The sequence below is a fragment of the Pseudochaenichthys georgianus genome, chromosome 9, assembly GCF_902827115.2.
Source record: "Pseudochaenichthys georgianus chromosome 9, fPseGeo1.2, whole genome shotgun sequence".
NCBI lineage: Eukaryota > Metazoa > Chordata > Actinopteri > Perciformes > Channichthyidae > Pseudochaenichthys > Pseudochaenichthys georgianus.
The window spans coordinates 22624205-22642959 of record NC_047511.1 but is presented as its reverse complement, the minus strand read 5'-3'; the positions used below and the strand labels follow the sequence as shown (position 1 = coordinate 22642959).

Sequence of the window (18755 nt, the reverse complement as noted above, 5' to 3'; positions counted from 1 at the left end):
GTCAGGCCCCCCCCCCCCCCCTGTGCACATCCAACTGTGAGTGAAGACAACCGTCTTCCCTCTTTAAACAGTGACACCCATATAGTGAAACTATAATAGGCTTCTCTAAACTCAATTTAACCCACAAATTGTGTTTTGAATATACTGTGATTATAGAACAACATGAAATATAATGCATTTTCATTGTGGGTTAATACAAGAATTTGATTATATTAATTTTCGTTTGAATTATTCAACCTAATATGGAGACCCACAGACCTGAACGAGGAGAGATTACTGATACACACAACAAACTCTTTCTCAAGGAAACCTCTTTATTTGTTAAATAATAATCATTGTACGAAACAAAACTACATTTTCCAAGTAGTGGCATGAGTTCTTCTCATTTTACAGATCATTGTTTTGTAAAAAGACAATACAAAAGCAGGCAAGTCTTCAGAGTCACTAAAAATATAACATGCACGCTCTCAGAATCGCACACACACTGACACTCACACTCTCTTGATGACACTTAATGCATTGTACGGCAAGATTTTCAACAATGCTGATACCAGGCAGACAGAAGCAAAGCGCTGTACATGTGGAGGCAAAAACATTCTTCCAACAAAGATGATCATTGGCTAGTTCACAGTCTTGTGGGATTTCATTGTGTTGGATGCAAAAAAAAAGAAAGAAAATGACCTCCATGAATATTATTTTGTGCAGACCGTCCAACCCTGTCCAGGAGTCATTGTGTGAAGGCGATGCTGAAACGTGTTTTCCTGTGCTTTTTGAAACCTCATCATGACATCTTCTCGTCATCTTTCATAAGGCAGGATTGCAAGTGAGAACTACAGTCCAGAAATCAAACAGGGGCCCCACTTTTCTTTTAAAGGGGCAGTGTGTGAGTTTTAGTGGCACCTAGAGGGGAAACAGCAGTATGAATACTCCAGGAGTGTTACAGAATAGTGGCCTGGATTTCTATCTCGGAAAGGCCCAGAGCTGACAGGAGATCATACTTTCACCACACGATATCTCTTCAGTGATCGACAGGATTTATTGTTTTTTCTAGCCCTAAATAATTAATATTATTCTCCTTTGTTTTAAATGTGGGTTCTCAAACTGGTACATATCTATAGACCACCCAACTACTGTGCAAGATTTTTTTATGACTTTACTGAACTGCTGTCTAGTGTGTATTGACTTTGACCGTCTAGTCATTGTTGGTGATTTTAACATCCATGTTGACAACCCCCAGGACAGAGGGGCTAAAGAACTGTTTTGTGTTCTTGATAACTATGGACTGACTCAGCATGTGACGGAGCCCACGCACAATAAGGGGCACACTCTGGACTTAATTATCTCAAAGGGTCTGAATATCTCTAAGGTTGTGGTGACTCATGTTGCACTCTCTGATCATTCCTGTGTGTTCTTTGAGAGCTCTATTTCTGTTCACAAGAATGTTCAAAAAGAGGTAACCACAAAGTGATATTTAACTGAAAATACTAGGGAAATGTTTACTCAGAATTTTTCTTCCACACTTGCCCCTGCTAACATCTCAGTAAATGAGCTAGTAGATCATTTTAATTCAAAAATTAAAAATGTTATAGATGCCATTGCTCCAACTAAGGTAAAGGAAGTGACTGGGAAGAAAATATCTCCATGGAGAAAGGCCATGACCGTGAGAGCAGAAAAAAGAGAGTGTCGAAAAGCTGAACGTAGGTGACGAAAAACAAATCTCCAGGTTCACTTTGAAATCTATAAAGAGAGACTTGGCCTTTATAATTTGGAATTGAAAAACGCACGACAATCGTTCTTCTCTGACATCATTACCAAAAACAAAAACAACGCACGTGCCTTGTTTGCTACCGTCGACAGACTAACTAACCCCCCAGTGTCAGTAGCCTCTGAATTTCTATCCACTAGGGCATGCAATGATTTTGCCTCCTTCTTCACTGACAAAATTCAGAAAATCAGACAAGCAGTCAGTGCCTCTGCATCAGGTACAGCAAATGTGTTGTCCCTATGTCCACCTAATATCAATTCAAACACCATGACACAATTCCATCAGATTAATGATAAAAACCTAGAGGACATTATTCAACTTCTGAAATCCTCCTCCTGCTGCCTTGATATTATTCCAATAGGATTTTTCAAAGATGTTTTTCATTGCATGGCCTCAGATCTAATTCATATAGTAAACAAATCTCTTCACTCAGGTATTTTTCCACAGACCCTGAAAACTGCAGTCATTAAACCGCTCTTAAAAAAGAATAATCTAGATGCTTCAGTAATGAACAATTACAGGCCCATATCAAACCTCCCATTTCTAGGTAAAATCATTGAAAAAGTTGTTTTTCAACAGTTGAGTAATTTCTTGCATTTAAATAGTCGTTTCGATGTGTTCCAGTCAGGCTTTCGTCCAAACCACAGCACTGAGACTGCTCTTGTAAAGGTCTTCAATGACATCCACTTAAACACAGACAGTGGCAGAACTTCAGTGTTAGTATTATTAGATCTCAGTGCTGCGTTTGACACTGTTGACCACAGCATATTACTAGACTGACTGGAAAACTGGATGGGACTTTCGGAAACAGTTCTAAATTGGTTTGAATCCTACTTAAAGGACAGAAAAAACTTTGTTTCTATAGGTAAATACACATCTGAGTTGACAAATATGACATGTGGGGTACCTCAAGGCTCCATCTTGGGGCCTCTTCTCTTTAACATCTACATGCTACCACTGGCTCAGATAATGAAAAACAACAAAATAAGTTACCATAGCTATGCGGATGACACACAAATGTACGTAACAATTTCACCAGGAGACTATGCTCCAATTCAAACACTGAGTAAGTGCATTGAACAAATCAATGACTGGATGTGTCAGAACTTTCTCCAATTAAACAAAGATAAAACTGAGGTAATGGTTTTTGGAGCAGGCAGAACGTATAAAAGTTAGCGCTGAGCTTCAGTCTGCAATGTTCAAAACAACAGATAAAGCCAGAAATCTAGGTGTAGTCATGGACTCTGATCTGAGTTTCAACAGTCACATTAAAAGTTACTAAATCAGCCTACTATCCCCTAAAGAACATATCTAGGATTAAAAGACTAATGTCACAGCAGGATTTGGAAAAACTTGTCCATGCTTTTATCTTCAGTAAAGTACTGTAATGGTGTCTTTGCAGGTCTCACTAAAAAATCTATTAGAAAGCTGCAGCTGATTCAGAACGCTGCTGCTCGAGTCCTCACTAACACTAAGAAAGTGGATCACATCACTCCAGTTCTGAAGTCTTTACACTGGCTTCCTGTGTGTCAAAGAATAGATTTCAAAATACTGCTGCTGGTTTATAAAGCTTTGAATGGTTGAGGCCCAAAATACATTTCTGACCGACTGCTAAATTATGAACCATCCAGATCTCTCAGGTCTTCAGGGACTGGTCAGCTTTCTGTCCCCAGAGTCAGAACTAAACATGGAAAAGCAGCGTTTAGTTATTATGCTCCAAATATCCGGAACAAACTCCCAGAAAACTGCAGGTCCGCTGCAACTCTGACTACTTTTAAATCAAGACTAAAGACTTTTCTTTTTGCCGCTGCTTTTAATTGAACTATTCACATCTTAAACTGCACTGTAACTTTTATCCATGTATTTTTTTCTTTTAATGTTTATTTTATTATCTTTTCTTTTTAATGACTGATTTTAAATGCCATTTTCTTAATGTCTTTCGTTTTTTGTAAAGCACTTTGAATTGCCTTGTGTTGAAAGGTGCTATATAAATAAACTTGGCTTGCCTTGCCTCAAACAACACAGAATGGTTACCCAGCTTCAGCATCAACAAATTATTCTTCTACTTTTATTATTTACCCACTGCTGTTAATTGTCGAGCTGTGCTGGTTTTATTACCTACAGAGCAAGCTGTTTCCAGTCTTTGTGGTGTGCTAAGCTAACCAGCTGTTTTTATACAAATATACAAGAAACATTCAACTCTATTCAAAAAAGTATTTGACAAAAAGCCAAACTTCAATCTCAATTTTTTTTTTCTTCTTTAACCTCAATCATAAAATGTCCTTAACTTTCAGTTTGAACGTCTGCAGCAGAACAACAGACTGACGGTCACAACATAAACAGATTACGTGTTGACTCGACCTTGAATAATCTCAGGGTCGGTTCAATTCCTCCAATCACAACATTACCACGTTCTCAAAGAGCGAGGAACATGAAAGGCACGCAGCTGGTCGTTTCACACCAACAGACACTGTGCGGTCTGACGTTGTGCTGAAACCACTACAGAGACTTTATTTCAGTTTCATTTAGTTTGTACATTTGTGCTTTAAGAATACCATTTACAGGCACCTTATTAGAGCCAAATTACATGATGTTTGTGCTTACATTGTGGGTATCAGCTTGCAATCTGAAGGGTAAACAGAAGATGGGTGTCTCATTTTGAAAAATACAGCACTGAAGTAGAGGAATGTCTTTCTGTGTGTGAGGACAAATATAAAAGAAGACTATTGCTGAGATGGTCCCACTTAACATGCACATGAATAAAGCATGTTAAAGTTTTGTCTGTAGGTTGATTTGATTGAAGGGTTTAGAGAAAACAGGACTCCATGCAGGGCAGGAGTTCAGGAGGAGCAGGGTGACCACTGAAACACGTACTTCTTGTCATGTTGTCACAGACGGTGGGGGGTGTGGTCCTCTGACAGTTAGAGGAGATCACATACACGTTGAGCCCTCTGGAAGACACCCCAGCTGCTTCTCAATAATACACCGCAGGTATGTATACCTGCAAGGAAAAGCAGAGACATTAAGAGAGAGAATAATTAAATAAGGGTGATGTGTGACACAATTATTAGCAAAAGGTTCTTAGGCCACACGAGGACGAAAACGGTCGTTTGCGTTACTGTTTAGTGTCATATAGACCGTTCGGCCACACGAGGACGACCGAATACGGCACTAAACGACTGAGGAAACGATAACGGGTCCCAAGGTGGATAGAACGGCATACGCAACGCTCTGGGGGGTCCAACGGCTCCGTGTGTACGCCCTATACGATCATTTTCTGATAATGATGAGGCAATAGCTCCGCCTCTCCCCACCTCTGCTGCTCACCCCCGCGTCAAAGTAAACTGCACACTGAATTCAGATTATTTATCTTTCTCTCGATATGGACCTAAACGCGAGTGAAGTCTAATCTGACAGGACGGAGACACGCAGCTCTGCTCACCTGCAGCTCCTCCCGCTGCAGCAAAACACACACTTCAAGTCAGATCATCACCCTTAGCTATTTTAATTACCTCTCAAACTACCTAAACTAGTTATAAATATGTTTATTTTTACTGTCGGCCGGGTCACTCATTACTGGATCAGCTGCTGCATGAGACAGACACTGACGCTGTCCGAAGAGAGGGAGGAAAAAGAGAGGCTCCGTGTATTTTATTATTATATTATATAGAGTCGTTATTCATTTGTTTTAAAGCTCAATAAATAACAAAGAAGACCTTTGACCGGCACTTTTATAATTTTGTCCGGAAGATTTAAACTTTAATACACGTTGACTGGCGAAAAACTCTGCCCGGTTCCCTCGGCCCCCACCGCGGAGAATAAACAGAAGGGCAACCATGCTTCTTCGCTGCTTTTGTGGAGGAAGTTACAGCGCCACGTACAGGCTCCTGCATATGTACTGCAGCTACTCCAGCGGTTGGAGCTAAACGGAGCGGTCTTGTGTGGACAGACACTATCTGGATAACTATTGCGTGTGGACGGAAGCTTGTTTGCGATTGCGTTTGCGTTAATCCTATGCGTTTAGCCGTTTTCGTCCTCGTGTGGCCGCAGCCTTAGACTCAAAAAACAACAACACGTGTTCAAATTAATATATTATTCAGATCAGCCACAACCCAATGGACATCCAAAGCCTTCAATATGAACCAGTTTAATCTTAATTGATGCTTTATGTCAGGGGCGGCGGGTACTGTAGGCTAGGGAAGGCTAAGCCTTCCCAAATATTTTTGTCGCATCCTGGTAAAATAAAAATATAATGCATAATGTTTGTGTCTTTGACATTAGCGCTGCTATGCAGCCACCTGTGCCCTGTACTACGAAGCTAGTTCAACATACCGTGGATATGTTTGAGTTATCTTAACTAACCCTAACAAACGAGATCTCACTAAGCGGTCCTACGACGCTGGTTATCAACTCGGTAAATCAAGCCAGGGTTCCTCTCTCCAGCTGAGAGCGCTTTCACGTGAAAGGGGCGGGGTTAGCTACATTTGACCAATCACAAACAGGGACAAGTGTACTGACAGCGCAGCGTCATACTTCATTAATGAAAAGTAAACTAATATTAGACAAATATGAACTTTAAATATCCATGACTTAAACATATAATCCAGGATACAAGCCCCAGAGTTGCACCTGCAAGGTGAATATAGAACAACTGGTTAAAAAATAACTACCGAGTGTTTGAAAGCGTAACAGGTTTATGATATCACTGCCCCATCTAAGACACGAGTGGATCTGACTTTATTTACATTTGAGTTGAGTGTTTCGTCAACCTAATGTGTTGCTTAAAATAATACTTCTGCATACAGTATGTGACAATGTAAGTGTTGCATGGCCAGATACGGCTCGAGAAGCTGACTCACTCAGATAAGGAAATATATGATATATGTGATATTATATGATCGATGATCTGATTGATGATGTGATATGAATGATAAGTGCGACACGTTGGCGTCTTCTCTGCATACGGCAGTTTAAATTGTATTTCCTTTATCCTGTAATATGACTTGATAGATTTAAACTCCGCACACTGAGCTCTGATTGGTCAGCAGGCGGTGCTTTCACTGAGTTGATCTATTTTCTATAGACGCTGGAGGCGGGCAGCCTCAGGTAAAAAAAGTTATTTAGCCTTCTCAAACCTGAGCCTCACGCGCCATTTGTTGATACTTAGAAATAGTTATAGTATTTGACAAAAAAGGCAAGCAAGCAAATTACAACATGATTGTATTATTTCTCCAAAGATGCAGTTTTTTTGTTGTTGTTGCAGTTTTTAGATGCTCTTTTCATTTTGTTCTTGTGTTTAGGTATTTTAATGCCGGTGAATTTGAACTTTGTAACATTAATTATGGTATAGCTTTTGTACTGCAATCTTTCTTCATTAGCCATTAACAGATTTAATGCTGTTGTGCTTTTGTTCAACACACCAATAGAGTTGTAGGTATTTCTAAGAGATCTGTGTTTACTGTTACAGAGAAGCCGTGAAAATGTGTGACAACAAAGAAAAAGTGTTCACACATTTGCAAGAGAAGTCTTCTGGATCCCAGTTTCCTAAAGCGTGTCTCAGTGATCAAGAGAAACTGTAGATTACATTTTTAGTTCGCTCATAACATCCGATACACGTGTTGTAATTTGGATTAAGAGGAAAAAACCTAAATTATATTTTCTTGTACCTTCTCCTGAGTTTCTGCACTTCTCTGTCCTCCTCCTCTTTCAGTTTAGTGATGAAACTCTGCAGGACCGGCATTTCAAATTTGATATACTGCGCCACCTGGTGGATGGGAGCAGAAAGATAATGACAAAGCACAAAAACAGGAAGACTAATGTGAGGTAACAGGAACACAGAGGAAAGGAGGAAGACATGTTCATATCTCTGTTACAATGAATGCTGGGATTTACATCATATGTGACTTCTTCTCCGAGGTCCGCCTCCATGAGGAACACCTTGCAGACCTGCTCACAGGGACCCTGCATCACTCTGAGCACCAGAGGGTGGTCCGTGCGTTTCAGCTTCGCACGCTCTGAAACACCAACACACAGAGAAATCAGTCAACAGAACAACAACAACTACTCATAACAAATACCATTGAAGTATTTTCCTCATTAACAATTCTTTCCCTTGACAAACAAGAAATAAACAGAATGATGGACACTCACCTCCACTTGTATGGACCAGGTAGAGCGCAAAATCATCGGGGCTGTTTTCAATTTTGAACTTGTTGAGGAGCACTCGCAGCACCTGAGGCGTCCTCATGCAGCTGTTGATCCGGACATTAGTCACTGAGCCGAAAGAAGGAGTGAACACCGATGTCTGCAAAGAAAACAACACATGTTGAGCTTTCTTTATAACTTCATGTGTGTATATTTGTGAACAGATTTTGCCAAACCCAGCCTCAGCTTAAACTCCCTGAAACATCTGTCCAGTGTTTACTACATGTCCCAGACTCTATAGAGATCCGCTCGATCACCTTATGGTTGTAGAAGTGTCCGTTGATGGAGAAGCGATGGCGTCTGATCTTCCTCTGGTCGCTGGGCGAGCGCCGCTGCCCCCGTCTCAAGACGCCGGCGTCGCTCTTCGTCCTGAGGAGCTGAGCCGAGCTCTCACTGTCCTCTGTCCAATCAACAGTCAGTATTACAGTCAATCAGTGCTAATTCATGGGAAATGGACTGTATTTATAGAGCACTTCAAGATTTTCGTTGCCATTTCTACACTGTAACTTATGAGCATATGACATTAAAACCTTTGAATCACTTTATACAGTCTTTACGACCCCTCAAAGCGCTTTACTTACTACAAGTCATCATTCACCCCTTCACACAGAGCAACGTGCCACTTCGGGAGCAACTGAGGGTTAGGTGCCCAAGGATACATCGACATGTTGACCACATGGCTAGGAACGAACCCACAACCTCCCGATTGAAAGGCGACCACACTCCCTCGCAGTTCAATTACAGTTAAATTACAGTTAAATTAAGCAGTGGTGGGCAAAGTACTTATGTATTTCACATAAGTACAAGTAAACATACTGTTATAAATAAATAAATAAAAAAAGTCTTCATTGAAATATTTGCTTAAAGGAACTAAAGTACGGACATCAGAATTTACTTGAAGTACTCATTCAACTTAATTCATTCTGCTTGTATTTGAATTTATGTTAGAATTAATAATCTAAATCTGCACAGAGATTAGTTACTAATAATGTGCATGAAATGTATAACATTTAAAAGTACAATATTCAATTTAGAAATAAACTAGCATAAAATGGAAAAACTAAAGGAAAGTACCTCACTATTGCACTTAGGTACAGTACTTGAGTAAATGTACTTCTATGTCTACCACTGGAATAAGGAAATTATTACACTGACTTTTCCTGTTTGGAAGACACTTGTTCTTGCTAAAATATGTATGATAAATGGACAATACCTTCACTGGAGGGAAATGTAACATTTTGTATCACCATTGTCTTACGCCAGTGGTTTCTGTCAGGCCCCCCTTTGGATACAAAAAAAAGTCGGGCCCCCCCCCCCCCAACACAAATAGTCAGGCTCAGTGGCGGCTCCGGAGATTTATTTTGGGGGTGCTGTGGGGTAGCTTGACGTTTCATAGAGGGTGCTCAAACATTTAGGGTTTCCCATTAATGTACCGGTCGCTACAGTGGAATTTTCTACTGCAACAATCCCCACGCATATACAGTGTACCCGCGACTGTTACAATGAAAGCTCGACAATCAGCTCACGGCCACATATAGGTGTAAGCAGGGGTAAAGTGCTATCTTTATAGGTGGTGTGTGGACCTCACATAGGGGGGTCCGGGGGCAAGCTCCCCGGGAAGATTTTTAAATATTGAAGTTAAAAGCATCAATCTGGTGCACTTTGAGAGCAAAATGAAGAGATCTATGGATACCTCCCTCAACACCCATATGAAACAGAACTGTAAACAGATTTACTATTTCTTTATGGATATTTTACAAATCACTCCCCTTTTAAACTTTATTCATTTTTTACTGTCATAAATACGCTGTTCGTTATGTCAACAAACATACAGAAGCATTGAAAGCGGACTCTATGGCTGAAAAGCTCGTTCATAATGATGTGACTGGCTTCTGGAAGGAGGTGAGAGCTCTGAACAGGGCCAGTACATCGTTACCATGTACCATAGAGGGAGTATCTGGAGCCGATAACATAGCTGAGTTGTGGAGGCAACATTACTCTACTATACTTAATTGTGTTAAAAGTGACCCCTACAAAGTTGGTAATGTTGTGAAAAGTGACACAGTGGGAATCACAGCTAAAGAGGTTTATCGAGCAATTGCACAGCTAGCTGATAACAAAGCATGCGGCTCTGACCGAATCACTGCAGAGCACCTTAAACTGGCAAGCCCGAAGGTTGCAGTTCTTCTTGCCACTTTGAGAACCACTGTCTTACGCAAACCTTGTACTCCCATGAAATGATACAGTATACTCCTTTAAGTGTTGAGAACCTCTGATCCAACTAGACAGACTGAAAATAGGCTTTAATTCCTTCCACATGCAAAGATGCCATTTTAGATGCAAGAGGTTTCCACCCCACAGCAACGTTTAAATAAAGCAGCTGAGGGTTAATCAGAGATTTGGTCCAGTGTCTTTGTTAAAGTTAAGTTCATTTATTCTGATGGCGTAATGCAGTCTTTTTTTGTCGTGACTTTCAAGCCAAATAAAACAAATGAAAATGATTTATTAATACAGTTTGCCTGGGATTCATTTTGTTCACGGTATCCCATAGTCATGAGATTGATATACCATATGTTTACATATTTATAATGTTATATAAATAGAAATGATATAAAATGAAGCCCCTCACCTTCTGCCTCCTCTTCCTCCATCTCTCCGCCGTTCTCTGGTTGGCTGTCGGGGGCTGTCACCTCCACTGTGGGGGGGCTCTGCTGCGTCGTCTCTTGACCATCAGTGCCGTTGGGGGAACTTCAACAAGGAGAAGGGAGAGACAATAACGTCAACACCAATTCCACAGTCTTTCACAAACACACACACACCACCTAAACACAGTTAAGGTACATCCCTGTCGTTTAGTTTCATCTTGTGACAGCTGTTCCTCTTTGTTGATACAGTATTTTGTGACGGTATTTCCTTAGATATTAAAAGTAATATTTATTTTTGAATTTATGTTCAAGCATATTAAGTATGGGTTTGTTGGCCTCTATGAAACTTTTTGTTTAAGCGCTTGTATGTATGTTTCTTCTTGAACCTGATGGTGGGACCTTTTAGTTGCCAGTAATCAATGCCCCTAATAAACAGCAACTTAACAGCTTTGATTTAATTGTGATTTAGTTACTTTAAGGTTAACGTCCCTTCATATGAAGGGTTGATGTTATTTTAAATGTCAGCTGCATGCCCGTGAGCTCAACAAGAATAGCTTCTTCAGATGAATGGGATTACAGAGCAGTAATGGGGCTTGAAGTCTAATGACACAACTTGATCTGTGGAAGCTCAGGGTAAAATCCAAAACTGAGCCAGAGACGTGGGTTAAAAGGTTCACTGTTGTCTCTGTAGCATTGCCAAGAGGATTTAGCAAACTGAGGAAATCAATACATCTTATTAAACCTTATTTTCCATCAGACAAACCAGATACATAATCTATATCTGCCGCCCCGCTGACCCCCTGTGTATCACCATTTCCGGTCAGAGAGGTGTAACGGGATCCGCCTGGACCTCTTACCCCTGACTGTCCAGGTTGCAACCCGAGTGCCAGGACGTGGAGGAGGGGGGGGGCCGGATCCGCTCGTGGTCATCCTGCATCTGAAGCCTGATTGGTCGCCGCAGGCCCCAGAAGATATTCAGCAAGCCCTCGACGATCAGCTCCCCCTCTTCCTGCTCAAGAGAGAGGAGCCGTGGTCAATGCAAACACATAAATAAACACACACAATGGACGTTTATTACCCCTTTGGGATGCAGCCTATAATGGGTAGGGTATATTAAATTGCACTGAATGAGAGAGAGCAAGTAAAAAGGGAGACAGACGGTGAGGAGAGCCTCTGTTGAAAACCTTCAAATCACACACACACACACACACACACACACACACACACACACACACACACACACACACACACACACACACACACACACACACACACACACACACACACACACACACACACACACACACACACACACACACACACACACACACACACACACACACACACACACACACACACACACACACACACACACACACACACACACACACACACACACACACACACACACACACACACACACACACACACACCTCTCTGTGTCTGAGCTGCAGATTTTGTCCTTCATAGTAGAGGTTGTACGTCTTCAGATGTGAGAGGACGGTTGCCCTGGAGACAGAGATGTTGAATCACTGAGGAGGAAATACTGTTTAAAGGAGTATGCTGCGTCTTTTAAGCAAACTTACTCTAACTGACAAGTATATTTTAATTAAAATGTCAAGCAAACTGTAAATATATAAGTGCTTCATAAAAACTGACATAGATTTACATGCGCATAGACGTTTTTATTTTTTGATCTTCTTGAAAATATTATATTTGTTGGTGTCTCGTAATTCTAAAGTATATGGGCTGGTACTTACTGGTCAAATACTTATTTACTGCATCCTTAAATCAATCAATAAATGTATGCATGTTCGGAAAATTGTCAGAAGTGTAAAGTAAAGTATGCACAAGTTAGCTTTAACATGAAATTATGAACAGGCTGTAAAACCATCATTATTTCACACAATGTGATTCAACACCATACATTGGATGTTTTAACATAGGTTTACAATGGGGAAAATAAACTGTTATAAGCAGGCGTTTGTATACAAGGGTCAGAAACAACAAGGTATTTAATCCTTACTTCCTGATGAACTTGTTCTCTCCGATCTGAACCCCATACTCTGTATCATCCATCGTCAGCCAGCATGAGAGGAGCTGAGGGACAAAGAAGCAACACAGAGATGAGTTCAAACTTTTTCATCCATCTGATACAGTCTCATGACTCCTCATGACCAGCAGCCAGCAACAGACACAGAGACAAGAAGCCCACAGAGGAGGAGGAGGAGGAGGAGGAGGAGGAGGAGCTCCTTACATTAACATTAACAGCAGATCATATCTAGTTTCCTGTCAACGTATTTCCTTCAGGAGACAGATCAACTCATAGTTAACAGCAGACAATCCAAACACTTGGTGTGTGATGGAGGGAGACAGCTGCTCTCTTCCTCCTCTTTCCTACAATATATATTCTCTTTCCTTTCAGCCCTTTGATTCTCTCCTCGTGCACACTTGCAGCTGTTTTAAATGGCACTCAGCCATCGCCCTGTAGAGTTTCCCTTCCCTCTCTGCTTGGTGTTAGTGTGTTTCCGTCTTTGAGGAGGCAGGACCGGAAGGAGAGGAACAGGTGGAGGACAGCTGTGCCACTCTGCCGCCAAATCCTTTCAGCTGCTTTAACGTTTATCCCAGAGCAAACCATCATATGCATTTATCGATCACATGTGTTTCCATGCACACAGTAAGTGCAGTACATCTGTGACATAAAGTAATGGAGGAATGAAAAAAGCTGTTTCATGACTCATCCAAGAGGAGTCATCTCCAACTCCCAAAAAAATTAGTCTAGACTTTTTTTTCCTGGAACGAATATTGTTTTCTCTCTGTCTTTTAAAGCACTTCAAGCACTTACAATGTACCTCAAGCAACATTTGACTCACTCCCAAAGCCTTTATCATCACATCTAATAAGATATTTTATAAAGTGGCTTTACATGAGTGCTTATGTAGATAAAACACTAAATGTGTTGAAAGTATTAGTAACATTGAGTGAGTTTATTCAAATTCAAGATATTCCTAGATAAGGAAATATGAGAGGGAGAATGTGTTGGCAAACAATTGACTAAAAGATGTTGTTTAGACTCACTGAGCAATGAAATGCTTCACATCTGCTTTGTAGCGTCCATGTTGTTTCCACATCACCATGACCTGATTCAGCATTATTTGAGTTATTTTTGTACAAAGGTACCAATGGTTTCCATTCATGCTGGTATAGGATTCAAATAAATGAGGGGTCTTGAGACATTTGTGTATGCTGTGTAATCCATTGCAGTGAACATCAAGTTCTCATTGGTTTTAATATGATCGTTGTTACAGTTAAAGTGCAGAACACAGTGAGTGCCTCTATAACATATCAAATATCCAGACATGCTGCCAAATAAACATGGTGTAAATATCAGTAACAAGACTACAGTGATCTTACCGTAGTGATGACGGTGTGATGTTGTTGATTCACCAGAGAGAGGGCGCTGGAGAGAGAGAGAAATGTTTAGGTAGGTGGTCTCTTTACGTATCCTCAGGTATTAGCAGATTAGTGTTGTCTTCAAACGTCTTTTCTTGTGACAGTGATCAGACGAGGAAGAAGTGGGGGCGTTTAAAGGAAGTGCTCCCCTTCCGTTAAATCGCTTCCTCCTTTGCTCAGTCAGTCACACAGGAAACTGACACTCGCCCTGACATGGCCCAAAACTTCCTCAATTCAAGCAGCTCGGATGATTCATCATGCACAGCCAAACAAATAGTTATCACACACAGGCGTACAGGTAGAAAAATGTATAATACACACACATAAGCATTTTATGTTCTTATCAAGCTCCACATTTGTGGAATGAGCTTCTTGTTTGTGTTCAGGCGGCAGACACCCTATCCGTTTTTAAGAGTGCACTTAAGACCTTCCTTTTTGATAAAGCTTATAGTTAGGGCTGATTAGATTCAGCCTCTAGTTTTGCTGCTATAGGCTTAGACTGTCGGGGGACACCTTGCTTCTTCCTTCTGTCTGTCTGTACCTGTGTACTCTCATGTTCCGAATAACCCAGCTTCCCCCACATTTATTTTTGATGTCTATCTATGTCGGGATCCTGAGTCGTGGCTGATCCTGTTACTGTGGTCCTGAGTCCTGCATCCTGAGTCCTGGATCCTGAGTCCTGGATCTGAGTTCTGGACTTCGAGTCGTGGCTGAACCCGTCTCTGCGGTCCTTCCTGAGGATTGTTGACATCCTCGTGGATTCATCTTCTTATTATAGACACATGCATTTCCAAACATTTGGACTACCTATGCTGTAAATGTATTATCTCTTCGATTTACACACAGCATCTATTGCACGTCTGTCCGTCCTGGGAGAGGGATCCCTCCTCTGTTGCTCTCCCCGAGGTTTCTCCCATTTTTCCCTTTAAACTGGGTTTTCTCCGGAAGTTTTTCTTTGTACGATGTGAGGGTCTAAGGGTGTCGTATTGTCATACTGATATTCTGTACACACTGTGAAATCCACGGAGACAAATTTAACATTCGTGATATTGGGCTATATAAATAAACATTGATTGATTGATTAATCGATCGATTGATTGACATAACTGCCAATATCCTCATCTAGGTCACACACATGCCTAAACATTGTAAACAAAGATATTTAAAACCTGACATGTGGAGTAATGTAGCAGCTTTCAACACACAGTGCTGATATCAAGAGCCTGTCAATCTCTGAAATAAATGTGTTCAGTTATTGTGGATTCATTAATTATTAAACACCAATCAGCCCAGCCCCCTGCCAAGGCCTATCAATATTTCAGCACCTATATTAGCCCTGTCAAGCGCTCAGAAGCTCCGCCGTTCAGCGACACAAAGGAATCATTAGTCTTTAATACTGCCGCCGTGGTCAAGGGCGCTGTGCTCGTAGCGTCTGAACCAGCGGTCAGACAGAAGGGTGGCCGGCTGTCAAACCAACACAATGTTTTAATTGTGTCACAAGACCAACGTGAACTTAGAGTCAACTATCTAACATCTGATAGCAGCGATCCCTCTCTGATGTTACCTCAGGATATAAAGATCAAATCAGACATTTAACCTTTAAAGCTGATGAGTGTCATTCCCTGTCGTAAATAATGTTAAGTATCTGCTGTTGGTGTTAGGATGCAGAATAAAGGTCATATCATCTATAGCAGACATGTATACCATGTATTCCCTTGAATAGAGAAAAACATTTTAAAATGCATGCAGCTTTCATAAAGCAACAGCAAAAGCAAGTTCTGCCTTGACATTTTTACTTCAAGTTTAGAGTCTTCTGAAGATGTAATTGTTTTGAATACTTGTATGGTTACCTAGATGCATAACAAAAAACAGTTTCAGACCAGTAATAGCTGTTCTCAAGTTATAACCAGAGGTCCTGGTCTCTGTGGAGATGATCTGTGTGACATTTAATGGCTGCAGAAAGCCACCGCTATCTCTGCCTTTCGATAGAAACCAACAGCAGCTAAATAAATGCAGCCAGACGCAGACAGCTGACCCAGTCCTGTTTCTTCTCCAAATGTGGATCTCATTGACTTCCTGAATCCCCCTGTGCCTCATTAAAACATCAGCCAATCCTCAGCCTCCATCTCCTCCTCTCTCCGTATCTTTACGTCTCTTGTTGCCTTAATCTGTCCAGTTGTTCCTTACCTCACTCACTTGATTTAGCCATTTTTTTTCAGATTTGTGAAATATGTCCTCTCCCGTCGTCTGGACTGTTTTTCCCCATTCAGTTCTCTGCTCTGTCCTTTGTGATTTCCTTGTGAAAGACTAAAAGCCATCCACCATGCTATTAAAACTCATGACCACAACTTCCTGACTTCCCCGCCCCCCCCTCCACTCTCTCCCTCTCTCTTTCATTGACACACATGCAGGCTTGTTTTATGCCCTCTTGCCCTATTGCCTCTGAACCTCCTCTGTCAAAGTCTCTGGCTGAAATGCACAATGAATGGCTCTAAACCTCCTCCTGTCCGCTTTCAAACCCACCACCTCCCCTGCCTCCAGCCTCCACATTACTATTGCTCTGCCTCACTATTGTCAGCATTGTCATAGCAACACGAAAAACATCTGAGCTCCAGAAACTAGTCCACAGCATCGAGCCAAAAATAGTGTGTGTGTGTGTCTCCTGCTCCTCGTTAGGAATACTGAGGTTGTCAGAAAGCGCTGCAAGACTCTAAATATGGCTTCCAGATGTTCTCGATAAAGCAGAAAGTATTTGTGCCCCCTTGCTGACTGTAGAGCTGCAACGATTTGGAACAAGATGTGTTTCTGCAGCTGTTTTGGTGATTGATCAATCATTATTACAGTGTTTTTCAAAGCCATAAATGGCTAAATATTCACTGGTTCTAGATTTCTAACACTCAGTCTTTAATTATCTGCAACTAGGGGTCTCTTGATCAAACAATAAAGAAAGACAGTTTTGGGGCATTCTGAAGAAGCATGGGATCATGGGAGTTTGCAACTGCAGTCAGCTTGTCTTGGTTAGGTAAAGTATACAAAGGATAACAGTCGACATTACAGGAATTACAGTTGAAATGCTACGTTATTTTGCTTAAAATTTGATATTTGTTGGAAACATTTGGGATATTGGACATTACAGTTGGTAAATACGCAACTTAACAGTATATATTTAACGGTTTTAGACATTTTAATGAGGAATAGTTCAAACTTTTAGTGAAAATGTAATAATGTTGTATTCTTATATGATGCTAAATCAAATATCTTCAGGTTTTGTACTGTTTGGTCGGACAAAAAAGACACTGTAAGATGTCACCATGGACTCTTTTTGCTATCCATTGCAGTCGTTGTTGACTGGATACTTCATTAAAGATTAAGAGAACACTCAGTTACTACCTTTTCAAACACCTACCTAAAACTAATGCAGTCTAGTATCACACTGCTTCAAAGAATCCTAATTATAGTCTTGTTTAATACTTGGGGTTGTTAATTCAACTGAACAGTCATTCTGGAGCTTGTCTGTATGATTGAATGCAGACCTCTCTGAAACAGTCTGAACAAACACTGAGCCTTACAAGCTTCATGGAGGTTTTGTTTATGGAAAGGCTGTTATCGGTTCACACGCTGTATAAAGCCTGCACATTATTCACTTTCTGTCTATCCAGCCTTATGTGTGCTGAGAGGAGTCTTATTGCTTGTTATGTAACCCGTTTTTACTAACGCACAGCTGTATGCACACTCCCTGCAAGAAACCAAATGTAACTAAAACAGAGGTTTTTTTTGTCATTTTATGCCCTAATTTTAGACATCAGTGCTACCGAGCATGCCTGTCATTACTGCATGTGATTTCAATTCACCACACAGCTCATACTATAGATTGTTTACTCCATACATTTATCGAGTGTGATTTTATACAATAAATACATTTATCTAATTTTTATTTAATGTCGTGAAAACATTTTAAAGTCTTCTTCTTGTAAAAACACACCAACGCAGAGACTGCATCACGCTACAACGAGGCTCCAGCGTGATTCCTGCCGACCTTAAGAGCTCATATCTCGGCTTACCCAACTCCGTAAACGCAGGTTCTCCGGTTCTCCTCCTCGGTACGGCTGGCCTGTCTTTTAACGGTGAAATCCTCGGTTAACTCGTTCGCTTTTCCTGTCGTCGGAAACAATCACAGGGGCGCGTGCATCCAGGAGGAGAGCGCGAGAGATCCATCTGCTGTGGCGGAGCTCGCGCACAGCAGCTTAGTGGGGCCCGGCCACGAACCAATCAGATCGCGACCCTGACGCCCCTTTGTTCGCGCAGCGTGCGGAGATCAATGAACATGAAAACAATGGCAGAACCGAGCATGCGCAGTGTGGAGACATTTACATTTGATCTTAAATGTCCCGTTATAAACTCAAGCGACCTATTCAAAATAATAAACAAATGTTCAGTTTTGAGGTAAGTCAACATTTTGTTTCAACATAATTTGATAGTCATTATTTTTGCTTGAGTTTGTTTAAACATCTGACGATATTTTGGTAATTGCTAACATTCCATACATGTTTTCCACAATAATGACAAACATTTTGATAAAATACTAATATATTTGATCTTGGACCATTAGCAATGATGGTGATGGTTAAAAAAACATTTTATCTTCAATTTGCTTCTGGGGAATTGTGATGGGTGATTTTCATAGCTTC

The 18755-nt window shown here is 41.0% G+C and overlaps 1 protein-coding gene across 3 annotated transcripts; it reads right to left on the bottom strand.

The window, feature by feature from the left end:
• Positions 1-294: 294 nt before the first annotated feature.
• Positions 295-18338, bottom strand: rassf2b (Ras association domain family member 2b). Of its 3 annotated transcripts, none has more exons than XM_034092095.2 (11): positions 18129-18338; positions 14029-14074; positions 12641-12714; positions 12048-12123; positions 11472-11623; positions 10599-10717; positions 8227-8369; positions 7916-8069; positions 7658-7779; positions 7432-7529; positions 295-4766 (listed from the first exon to the last, which is right to left on the bottom strand). In XM_034092095.2, the coding sequence occupies exons 3-11, from the start codon at positions 12691-12693 to the stop codon at positions 4697-4699; spliced, it is 987 nt and encodes a 328-aa protein (XP_033947986.1). In that variant the 5' UTR covers positions 12694-12714; positions 14029-14074; positions 18129-18338; the 3' UTR covers positions 295-4696. The 3 variants fall into 3 exon arrangements, with proteins under 3 accessions (XP_033947986.1, XP_033947987.1, XP_033947988.1); XM_034092096.2 differs by lacking the exon at positions 18129-18338 and adding an exon at positions 16255-16385; XM_034092097.2 differs by lacking the exon at positions 18129-18338 and adding an exon at positions 16264-16385.
• Positions 18339-18755: the final 417 nt, after the last annotated feature.

What these genes read in the sequence shown, in the direction of transcription:
- rassf2b (XM_034092095.2), bottom strand. Translation starts at nt 12,693, where the DNA reads ATGGATGATACAGAGTATGGGGTTCAGATCGGAGAGAACAAGTTCATC. An exon ending in TGCAACCTGGACAGTCAGGG is followed by an intron (nt 10,718 to 11,471) that starts GTAAGAGGTCCA and finishes TCCTTGTTGAAG; the next exon opens with TTCCCCCAACGGCACTGATG. An exon ending in GAGAAGAAGTCACATATGAT is followed by an intron (nt 7,530 to 7,657) that starts GTAAATCCCAGC and finishes CCCATCCACCAG; the next exon opens with GTGGCGCAGTATATCAAATT.